The 12,500-nt window shown below is 43.4% G+C and overlaps 1 protein-coding gene across 1 annotated transcript in view; it reads left to right on the top strand.

Moving 5' to 3' along the window:
- The window catches only part of LOC133658846 (nuclear receptor ROR-alpha A-like), a 157,946-nt gene that overhangs the window by 142,398 nt on the left and 3,048 nt on the right, over positions 1 to 12,500 (top strand). The window contains exon 2 of the mRNA XM_062061300.1: positions 1 to 70. This exon is cut by the window's left edge and continues 16 nt beyond it. Coding sequence (XP_061917284.1) covers positions 1 to 70 — 70 coding nt within the window. The remainder of the gene's footprint in view (positions 71 to 12,500) is intronic.

Raw genomic sequence — 12,500 nt, 5'->3', positions numbered from 1 at the left:
TCCCTGCAAGATCTGTGGAGACAAATCATCAGGCATCCATTACGGTGTGATAACATGTGAAGGCTGTAAGGTGAGTGCCTAGAACCTGGTCGTGTGGTGTGTGTTTGTGTGTGTGTGCGCTTCGACGAGGAAAAGTCAAGAAGTAAAAAAAACTTGCTCTTTTCGAAAATTGTTGCTTAAAGTAACTCTGTTGAAAGTTAAAAAAAATTAAAAATATAACAAGAGTTGGCCTAGTCACCATTACTAGTTCATCATGAAAAAATACGAGACACAGCTCGTATCTTAAGTAGGGATGTATTACGTTAGGAGTTTTTTTAGGTGAGGATGGGAATGTAGATCGACCGGTAAATTGAGAGCTTTGCCTTCCGGCTCAGCTCCTTCTTCACCACAACGGATCGATACAGCGTCCGCATTACTGAAGACGCCGCACCGATCCGCCTGTCGATCTCACGATCCACTCTTCCTTCACTCGTGAACAAGTCTCCTAGGTACTTGAACTCCTCCACTTTGGGCAAGATCTCCTCCCCAACCCGGAGATGGCACTCCACCCTTTTCCGGGCGAGAACCATGGACTCGGACTTGGAGGTGATGATTCCCATTCCAGTCGCTTCACACTCGGCTGCGAACCGATCCAGTGAGAGCTGAAGATCCTGGCCAGATGAAGCCATCAGGACCACATCATCTGCAAAAAGCAGAGACCTAATCCGGCAACCACCAAACCGGATCCCCTCAACGCCCTGACTGCGCCTAGAAATTCTGTCCATAAAAGTTATGAACAGAATGGGTGACAAAGGGCAGCCTTGGCGGAGTCCAACCCTCACTGGAAACGTGTCCGACTTACTGCCGGCAATGCGGACCAAGATCTGACACTGATCATACAGGGAGCGGACCGTCACAATCAGACAGTCCGATACCCCATACTCTCTGAGCACTCCCCACAGGACCTCCCGAGGGACACGGTCGAATGCCTTCTCCAAGTCCACAAAGCACATGTAGACTGGTTGGGCAAACTCCCATGCACCCTCAAGGACCCTGCCGAGAGTATAGAACTGGTCCACAGTTCCACGACCAGGACGAAAACCACACGGTTCCTCCTGAATCCGAGGTTCGTTAGGATTTTATCGCTACCAATATCGGTATTCCTTATCGATACAGGTATTCATTGGTACTCTTATCGGTTCCATACATAATCAGTGTAAATAAAGATGCAAAAACATGTTTTATTAGCACAATAGGCTGTACACCACCAACATCATGTAACATCTCACAGCAGGGAACTATTTATATCAGCACCTGCTTTTTAAGTCTTAAACTATGTTTGCAGTGCAAGGTGCAACACAGTTGTTTATGTCATCACCATTACACACATCTGGAAATAATAGTTATGCGTGGCATTCATGTGCAGAGCTCAGACCTAATAATAACCAGTGTTGGGCATCTTACCTTAAACAAGTAATTAGTTATAAATAAAAAATACTTTTCCCAAAATGTAATTGAGTTAAGAGTAACCACTTACTCAGCAAAGTAACTGAGACATTATTTTTCATTTTGTTATTTTATTCGCTATGACGTTTGATAGCATCTTTTAATATGTTTATATTGACTGATAGAAGCATAAAAACTCTCTATAAAGTATTTTAGAACACTTGGCATTTATTTGAACTTCATATATTGCAGTGAGATAGGCACCCTTACTTTGTAACGCCTTAGTCCCAACACTGTTTGAAAGTAGCTAAAACACTGCCGACTAACTAGCTAGCCATGTCTTAAAGCCAGGCCCGGCCCTAACCAATCTGGCGCCCTAGGCAAGATTTTAGGTGGCGCCCCCCCACATCGGCAATGAAGTGTATATACTTACAAGAAACCGAATAGCTTTGTCTTTGACCTTTTTTTTTTACTTAAAGAAAGCAAATTAACAATCAGAATTGTTAACAAGATAAAAAAACTATGGATAAATAAATGAAAACAAAAAATAAAAAATGAATATATGGAATACAATATTTTTTCCATACATAAACACAAAATAAAAAGTGTCAACAAGTTGCATAAAATAAATTAAAAATACAATATAAATAAGGCACTGCACAAAACAAGATATCAAACCAGTATGACTTTAACAACTATATTACAAAAAAAGGGGATCCTACAGAGTTCTCTATTTGTGCTTTTTAATATTGCATTAACTAGAATGACTTACAAATGACTGTACACCAGGGAGTACTGTAATTACCTAACGTTACATTATTATTTTCCATAACAATTTAACCCTCTCCACAATATTAACCCGACGTTAAAACAGAACTAGCTATTTATTGATTAGCAATTGCCGAATCATGTAACATTAGCTTAATGCTAAAAAGCCAGGTTACTATCACATTCTGTAACAGACAAATAATTTAATGTAGGCTAACGTTACCTACCTGCTACCTCTGTCTTTTTCTCGTTTCTCCTCTTCTTTTCTCTTTTTTCTTCCCTGGGCACCTGACAGTTTTGGCCGTTTTGACATCTTGTGTTGATTTTTTGATGTGGTGACGTCCGAAAAGAGTCATGATATGGGAAGGGAGGGGGCGCACCATGCGGGGGGAGGGGGGGGCGTAATGTTGTAACAAATAATATTTCTATTAAATAGGCTTAACGTGGGATTATTTTATGTGTTTAGAAATAATAGTCCACCCATCCATCCATTTTCTACCACTTATTCCCTTTTGGGGTCGCGGGGGGCGCTGGAGCCTATCTCAGCTACAATCGGGCGGAAGGCGGGGTACACCCTGGACAAGTCGCCACCTCATCGCAGGGCCAACACAGATAGACAGACACCATTCACACTCACATCCACACACTAGGGCCAATTTAGTGTTGCCAATCAACTTATCCCCAGGTGCATGTCTTTGGAAGTGGGAGGAAGCCGGAGTACCCGGAGGAAACCCACGCAGTCACGGGGAGGACATGCAAACTCCACACAGAAAGATCCCGAGCCCGGGATTGAACCCAAGACTACTCAGGACCTTCGTATTGTGAGGCAGATGCACTAACCCCTCTGCCACCGTGCTGCCCCAGAAATAATAGTACCAACTTTTTTATTTTTTTCCTCCAACATTTATGGCACTGGCGTGGCGCCCCCTGTTGGACGGCACCCTTAGCATTTGCCTATATGGCCTATGCCACTGGCCGGCCCTGCTTAAAGCACCTCTTCCTGAGGGTGTTTCAGTGTTATAACTTCACCTTTATCTTTACTTCTTAAGCCAAAATGCGTCCATTCTCCCTTTTCTGTCTACACACTGTGTCTGCTTGTACGTTTGTAAGTACAAACCCCGCTTCCATATGAGTTGGGAAATTGTGTTAGATGTAAATATAAACGGAATACAATGATTTGCAAATCATTTTCAACCCATATTCAGTTGAATATGCTACAAAGACAACATATTTGATGTTCAAACTGATAAACTTTTTTTTTTTTGCAAATAATCATTAACTTTAGAATTTGATGGCGGCAACACGTGACAAAGAAGTTGGGAAAGGTGGCAATAAATACTGATAAAGTTGAGGAATGCTCATCAAACACTTATTTGGAACATCCCACAGGTGTGCAGGCTAATTGGGAACAGGTGGGTGCCATGATTGGGTATAAAAACAGCTTCCAAAAAATGCTCAGTCTTTCACAAGAAAGGATGGGGCGAGGTACACCACTTTGTCCACAACTGCGTGAGCAAATTGTTGAACAGTTTAAGAACAACGTTTCTCAAAGTGCAATTGCAAGAAATTTAGGGATTTCACCATCTACGGTCCATAGTATCATCAAAAGGTTCAGAGAATCTGGAGAAATCCCTCCACGTAAGCAGCATGGCCAGAAACCAACATTGAATGACCGTGACCTTCGATCCCTCAGACGGTACTGTATCAAAAACCGACATCAGTGTGTAAAGGATATCACAACATGGGCTCAGGAACACTTCAGAAAACCACTGTCAGTAACTACAGTTGGTCGCTACATCTGTAAGTGCAAGTTAAAGCTCTACTATGCGAAGCGAAAGCCATTTATCAACAACACCCAGAAACGCCGCCTGCTTCTCTGGGCCCGATATCATCTAAGATGGACTCATGCAAAGTGGAAAAGTGTTCTGTGGTCTGACGAGTCCACATTTCAAATTGTTTTTGGAAATATTCAACATTGTGTCATCCGGACCAAAGGGGAAGTGAACCATCCAGACTGTTATCGACGCAAAGTTGAAAAGCCAGCATGTGTGATGGTATGGGGGTGTATTAGTGGCCAAAGCATGGGTAACTTACACATCTGTGAAGGCACCATTAATGCTGAGAGGTACATACAGGTTTTGGAGCAACATATGCTGCCATCTAAGCGCCGTCTTTTTCATGGACGCCCCTGCTTATTTCAGCAAGACAATGCCAAGCCACATTCAGCACGTGTTACAACAGCGTGGCTTCGTAAAAAAAAAGAATGCGGGTACTTTCCTGGCCCGCCTGCAGTCCAGACCTGTCTCCCATTGAAACTGTGTGGCGCATTATGAAACGTAAAATACGACAGTGGAGACCCCCGGACTGTTGAACGACTGAAGCTCTACATAAAACAAGAATGGGAAAGAATTCCACTTTCAAAGCTTCAACAATTAGTTTCGTCAGTTCCCAATCATTTATTGAGTGTTGTTAAAAGAAAAGGCCATGTAACACAGTGGTGAACATGCCCTTTCCCAACTACTTTGGCACGTGTTGCAGCCATGAAATTCTAAGTTAATTATTATTTGCAAAAAATAAAGTAATATCTTGTCTTTGTAGTGCATTCAATTGAATATGGGTTGAAAAGGATTTGCAAATCATTGTATTCCGTATATATTTACATCTAACACAATTTCCCAACTCATATGGAAACGGGGTTTGTACTCCGTGTGTGTGTGCGCTGCCGAACATGCTCAATATATCCATCCATCCATCCATCCATCTTCTTCCGCTTATCCGAGGTCGGGTCGCGGGGGCAGCAGCCTAAGCAGAGAAGCCCAGACTTCCCTCTCCCCAGCCACTTCGTCTAGCACTTCCCGGGGGATCCCGAGGCGTTCCCAGGCCAGCCGGGAGACATAGTCTTCCCAACGTGTCCTGGGTCTTCCCCGTGGCCTCCTACCGGTCGGACGTGCCCTAAACACCTCCCTAGGGAGGCGTTCGGGTGGCATCCTGACCAGATGCCCGAACCACCTCATCTGGCTCCTCTCGATGTGGAGGAGCAGTGGCTTTACTTTGAGCTCCTCCCGGATGACAGAGCTTCTCACCCTATCTCTAAGGGAGAGACCCGCCACCCGGCGGAGGAAACTCATTTCGGCCGCTTGTACCCGTGATCTTGTCCTTTCGGTCATAACCCAAAGCTCATGACCATAGGTGAGGATGGGAACGTAGATCGACCGGTAAATTGAGAGCTTTGCCTTGCGGCTCAGCTCCTTCTTCACCACAACGGACCGATACAGCTCCCGAATTACTGAAGACGCCGCACCGATCCGCCTGTCGATCTCAAGAACCACTCTTCCCTCACTCGTGAACAAGACTCCGAGGTACTTGAACTCCTCCACTTGGGGCAAGATCTCCTCCCCAACCAGGAGATGGCACTCCACCCTTTTCCGGGCGAGAACCATGGACTCGGACTTGGAGGTGCTGATTCTCATCCCAGTCGCTTCACACTCAGCTGCGAACCGATCCAGTGAGAGCTGAAGATCCTGGCCAGATGAAGCCATCAGGACCACATCATCTGCAAAAAGCAGAGACCTAATCCCGCAGCCACCAAACCAGATCCCCTCAACGCCTTGACTGCGCCTAGAAATTCTGTCCATAAAAGTTATGAACAGAATCGGTGACAAAGGGCAGCCTTGGCGGAGTCCAACCCTCACTGGAAACGTGTCCGACTTACTGCCGGCAATGCGGACCAAGCTCTGACACTGATCATACAGGGAGCGGACCGCCACAATCAGACAGTCCGATACCCCATACTCTCTGAGCACTCCCCACAGGACTTCCCGAGGGACACGGTCGAATGCCTTCTCCAAGTCCACAAAGCACATGTAGACTGGTTGGGCAAACTCCCATGCACCCTCAAGGACCCTGCCGAGAGTATAGAGCTGGTCCACAGTTCCACGACCAGGACGAAAACCACACTGTTCCTCCTGAATCCGAGGTTCGACTATCCGGCGTAGCCTCCTCTCCAGTACACCTGAATAGACCTTACCGGGAAGGCTGAGGAGTGTGATCCCCCGATAGTTAGAACACACCCTCCGGTTCCCCTTTTTAAAGAGAGGAACCACCACCCCGGTCTGCCAATCCAGAGGTACCGCCCCCGATGTCCACGCGATGCAGCAGAGTCTTGTCAACCAAGACAGCCCCACAGCATCCAGAGCCTTAAGGAACTCCGGGCGGATCTCATCCACCCCCGGGGCCCTGCCACCGAGGAGCTTTTTAACTACCTCAGCAACCTCAGCCCCAGAAATAGGAGAGCCCACCACAGATTCCCCAGGCACTGCTTCCTCATAGGAAGACGTGTTGGTGGGATTGAGGAGGTCTTCGAAGTATTCCCTCCACCGATCCACAACATCCGCAGTCGAGGTCAGCAGAACACCATCCTCACTATACACGGTGTTGATAGTGCACTGCTTCCCCTTCCTGAGGCGGCGGATGGTGGTCCAGAATCGCTTCGAAGCCGTCCGGAAGTCGTTTTCCATGGCTTCCCCGAACTCCTCCCATGTCCGAGTTTTTGCCTCCGCGACCGCTGAAGCCGCACACCGCTTGGCCTGTCGGTACCTGTCCGCTGCCTCAGGAGTCCTATGAGCCAAAAGAACCCGATAGGACTCCTTCTTCAGCTTGACGGCATCCCTCACCGCCGGTGTCCACCAACGGGTTCTAGGATTACCGCCACGACAGGCACCAACTACTTTGCGGCCACAGCTCCAATCAGCCGCCTCGACAATAGAGGTGCGGAACATGGTCCACTCGGACTCAATGTCCAGCACCTCCCTCGCGACATGTTCAAAGTTCTTCCGGAGGTGGGAATTGAAACTCTCTCTGACAGGAGACTCTGCCAGACGTTCCCAGCAAACCCTCACAATGCGTTTGGGCCTGCCAGGTCTGTCCGGCATCCTGCCCCACCATCGCAGCCAACTCACCACCAGGTGGTGATCGGTAGAAAGCTCCGCCCCTCTCTTCACCCGAGTGTCCAAAACATGAGGCCGCAAATCCGATGACACAACTACAAAGTCGATCATGGAACTGCGGCCCAGGGTGTCCTGGTGCCAAGTGCACATATGGACACCCTTATGCTTGAACATGGTGTTCGTTATGGACAATCCGTGACGGGCACAAAAGTCCAATAACAACACACCACTCGGGTTCAGATCCGGGCGGCCATTCTTACCAATCACGCCTCTCCAGGTTTCACTGTCGCTGCCAATATGAGCGTTGAAGTCCCCCAGTAGAATAATGCTCAATGTAATATAATATAAATATAGTAAATATAATAATATAATATAATATAATATATAATAATATATATAATAATATAATAATAATAATTAATACATAAATATATATATATATATATATATATATATATATATATATATATATATATATATATATATATATATATATATATATATATATATATATATATATATATATATATATATATATAATGGCGAACCGGTACTTTTCAGAGTATAGTATCGTTTTTGATTCATTAGTACCGCGATACTATACTCGTAGCGGTATGCAGGATATAATGGTTACAAGGCAAACGGCCCTTTTAAGTTGTTGCTCGACGGACAAAAAAAGTGGGCAAGAAGGAGAAAAAGAAGTGTACAATAATTGAATACAACTCGTAGGACAACTCAAATCCCTGTTTTTTTTCCTTCCCATCCCAGGGACACACACGTTTTCTTTCTTGCAGCCCGCTCTTCTTGAAATAAAAATGATCAAAAAAGGTGCACGCTTTGAATTAGAGCAGATTGTTGGCTGCTTGCAACATTGCCGTGCCTCCATTGAAGTCGTCTTTTGTACGGTTTCAAATGCAACCAGCCATTCATACGCGCTGAGCGGAATTTTTGTGCTTAGAGTGTATTCTTGTCACCCGCCACATCATTAGCATTCCTCAGCAAGCCTGCACCTTTGCTGTTTGTGTTCACTGCCGTGTGCAAGTGTGTGTGTGTGTGTGTGTTCTCTGTTCCTCCGCCTCACACAACAAAACACTGACGAATGAACTGCTGAAATCTCTCTTTAATGATTGCTAATTAGTCCAGACAGAGGGACCTTTAATGATACAGTAAGTGCACGTGCAAAAGTTTGGGCCATAAATCATGGTGTTGTTACAGAGTGCTTGTCGCCCGTTCCTAAAACAGCTTCCATTATAAAGCAACTTGGCAGCTGTCAGCTGTTTTCTTGTAATTAAACAGCCAATGAGCGGCTAATTAAGACATATGTGTATGGAGCAGTAGAGTGGGGCATGTTAATGATGTGCTGGAATCAATTCATTAAGTCAAAAGGATGAGGAATCCGCCGTGTGTGTGTGTGTGTGTGTGTGTGTGTGTGTGTGTGTGTGTGTGTGTGTGTGTGTGTGTGTGTGTGTGTGTGTGTGTGTGTGTGTGTGTGTGTGTGTGTGTGTGTGTGTGTGTGTGTGTGTGTGTGTGTGTGTGTGTGCACATGCCAGATAATAATCCCAATGAAGAAAAATACTGTGTTATCACATCAGGCCAAACACGCCACCCTCGTGCTTGGACACGCTGCCTTCTTCACATGCCAGACATTACAGTGGAACGGGCTGAAAAATACCAGCACAGCAGTAGCATCGCTCCCTCCTCCAAGGAGGTTATTTTCATCAGCATCTTTGTTGTTTGGTATGCCACTTCCTGCCTACACTCTTTGATGTGCAGCCTAGATTTAGTCATTGATGACGCCGTGAAACAAGAGTGGGTTTTTTTTTTTCTTCTAAAGTTTCCGAAGGAAATGTCACATTTGGGATAGGGCAAGACAAAAAAAAAACTTTGTCCTGCAAGGGACACACCATTTTTCTTTGTCTTGTTATATTCCAATGGTTATATTTAGGGATGTCCGATAAATGCGTTAAAGTGTAATATCGGAAATTATCGGTATCTGTTTTTTTATTATCTGTATCGTTTTTTTTTTGTTTGTTTGTTTTTGTTTTTGTTTTTTTTATTAAAAAAACACAAGATACACTTACAATTAGTGCACCAACCCGAAAAACCTCCCTCCCCCCATTTCTTTCTGTTATCAATATTCTGGTTCCTACATTATATATCAATATATATCAATACAGTCTGCAAGGGATACAGTCCGTAAGCACACATGATTGTGCTTGCTGCTGGTCCACTAATAGTACTAACCTTTAACAGTTAATTTTACTCATTTTCATTAATTACTAGTTTCTATGTAACTGTTTTTATATTGTTTTACTTTCTTTTTTATTCAAGAAAATGTTTTTAATTTAGTTATCTTATTTTATTTATTTTTTTTAAAAGTACCTTATCTTCACCATACATGGTTGTCCAAATTAGGCATAATAATGTGTTAATTCCACGACTGTATATATCGGTTGATATCGGTATCGGTAATTAAAGAGTTGGACAATATCGGAATATCGGATATCGGCAAAAAGCCATTATCGGACATCCCTAGTTATATTGTATTGGAGATGTGTTTTTTGTTTGAGTGTATTTTTAGTTTGTTGTGTTTGAGATGAGTTGGTAGGGTCAAACTGTCATAAAACACAATTCAGAGATTTTAGGAAAAGTGTAAAATAAATTGTACATATTTAAAACCTCTAGAGCAGTGGTTCTTAACCTTGTTGGAGGTAGCGAACCCCACCAGTTTCATATGCGCATTCACCGAACCCTTCTTTAGTGAAAAATTGAAAAAATTCAAGACAAAGTTATATGTTTTTAGTAACACTTTAGTATGGGGAACATATTCTAAGTAACAAAGACTTAATTTAGAGTTATTTGGTTAGGGCATACTTGCCAACCTTGAGACCTCCGATACCGGGAGGTGGGGCGTGGTCGGGGGTGGGCCGGGGGCGTGGTTAAGGGTGTGGTTAATAGGGGAGTATATTTACAGCTAAAATTCACCAACTCAAGTATTTCATATATATATATGTATATATATGTATGAAATACTTGACTTTCAGTGAATTCTAGCTATATATATATGTATATATATTTATTTTATTATACATATAAATAAAATAAATACTTGAATTTCAGTGTTCCGGGGGCTATCCAGTAGATGGCAGTATTATCCTGTTTAACTTCTCCTCCATTCATGACTCGGCCACCGTGTTCAATGGAGAAGTCTGTTCTACAAAATGTGCAGGCAACGTAATTACATACCCCTTCCCCTTCGAACTGTCCTGGATGAACTGAAATTCTTGTTTCCATTCGTTTTGGAACTTGCAAGCGTATTTCTTCATCTTGCTCGTCGACGGCGTTGCCATGTCTGTAACTTCCTCGTTCTTCTGCTTCGTCTCCTTGTTGTGTGCGCAGTTGTGCACTCTACTCTCTAAAAGCCCTAGATGTTATGACGTCATTGGGCAGGCAAACTGTTTATATTGTGGGAAAGCGGACGTGAGAACAGGCTGTCCCCACTCAGGTCCGCATTGAGCTGGAGGGGGCGTGGCCTCCAGCTCCGGCTGAATACCGGGAGTTTGTCGGGAGAAAATTTCTGACGGGAGGTTATTGGGAGAGGCGCTAAATACTGGGAGTCTCCCGCTAAAAACGGGAGGGTTGGCAAGTATGGTTTAGGGTTAGAGAGTTAGGGTTATAATAAGGCCATGCCGAATAAGGCATTAATAAGTACTCAATAATGACTAGTTAAGAGCCAATATGTTACTAATTTGCATGTTAATAAGCAACTAATTAAAGTGTTACCATGTTTTTTTACTGGTGCACAATATGAAGCGTGCATGAACATCACCTTGTTCAAACCACAAAACCAACACAGTGCATAAACTCACAACAAATTACACAAATCAGTCTGACTTCTGCTGTTGCCGTATCCTTAATACGTCGATAGGGAGAAGGTTTTATTTACACGATGAGTCGGGTGTGTTTTGACCTCCGCCGAACCCCTGAGTCCGACTCACCGAACCCCTAGGGTTCCATCGAACCCAGGTTAAGAACCACTGCTCTAAAGGCTTCGTGGCCACATGCGTGGACAGCACCTTTTAGCTCTTATTTCCAAAATTTTCTACACTACTGAATTGGGGTCTTAAGGTCGCTCATATGGACACTTATACTGCCATCTGGTGGTGTCAGAAGAGTATAACATACAATGGCATTTGGGGGGAAAAAAAGTGTAAAAATAAAAATTACCGTATTTTTCGGACTATAAGTCGCAGTTTTTTTCATAGTTTGGCCGGGGGTGCGACTTATACTCAGGAGCGACTTATGTGTGAAATGATTAACACATTAGCGTCAAATATCAAATGATATTATTTAGCTCATTCACGTAAGAGACTAGACGTATAAGATTTCATGGGATTTAGCGATTAGGAGTGACAGATTGTTTGGTAAACGTATAGCATGTTCTATATGTTATAGTTATTTGAATGACTCTTACCATAATATGTTACGTTAACATACCAGTTGGTTATTTATGCCTCATATAACGTACACTTATTCAGCCTGTTGTTCACTATTCTTTATTTAGTTTAAATTGCTTTTCAAATGTCTATTATTGGTGTTGGCTTTTATCTAGGGCTGCAACTAACGATTAATTTGATAATCGATTAATCTGTCGATTATTACTTTGATTAATCGATTAATAATCGGATAAAAGAGACAAACTACATTTCTATCCTTTCCAGTATTTTATTGGAAAAAACAACAGCATACTGGCACCATACTTATTTTGATTATTGTTTCTCAGCTGTTTGTACATGTTGCAGTTTATAAATAAAGGTTTATAAAAAAAATTATAATAATAATTGCCTCTGCGCATGCGCATAGCATAGATCCAACGAATCGATGACTAAATTAATCGCCAACTATTTTTATAATCAATTTAATCGATTAGTTGTTGCAGCCCTAGTTTTATCAAATACATTTCCCCAAAAAATGCGACTTATACTCCAGTGCGACTTATATGTTTTTTTCCCTCTTTATTATGCATTTTCGGCCGGTGCGACTTATACTCCGGAGCGACTTATACTCCGAAAAATACAGTATTTAAAACCTCTAAAGCAGTGGTTCTTAACCTGGGTTCGATCGAACCCTAGGGGTTCGGTGAGTCGGCCTCAGGGGTTCGGCGGAGCCTCCGCCACGGACGTGAAGAGACATCCGACTTATCGTGTAAATAAAAACTTCTCCCTATCAGCGTATTATGAATACCCCCAAACAATGTTCCCTCTAATTTTCCATCTGATTTGCAGGTTTTTTGATTGATTGATTGAAACTTTTACTAGCAGATTGCAAACGAAGAGAATACACAGTACAGTTTACACAGTA

Source organism: Entelurus aequoreus, linkage group LG10 (assembly GCF_033978785.1).
Source record: "Entelurus aequoreus isolate RoL-2023_Sb linkage group LG10, RoL_Eaeq_v1.1, whole genome shotgun sequence".
Taxonomy (NCBI): domain Eukaryota; kingdom Metazoa; phylum Chordata; class Actinopteri; order Syngnathiformes; family Syngnathidae; genus Entelurus; species Entelurus aequoreus.
The sequence above is the reverse complement of the archived record's forward strand: the minus strand, read 5'-3'. Positions and strand labels throughout refer to the sequence as shown.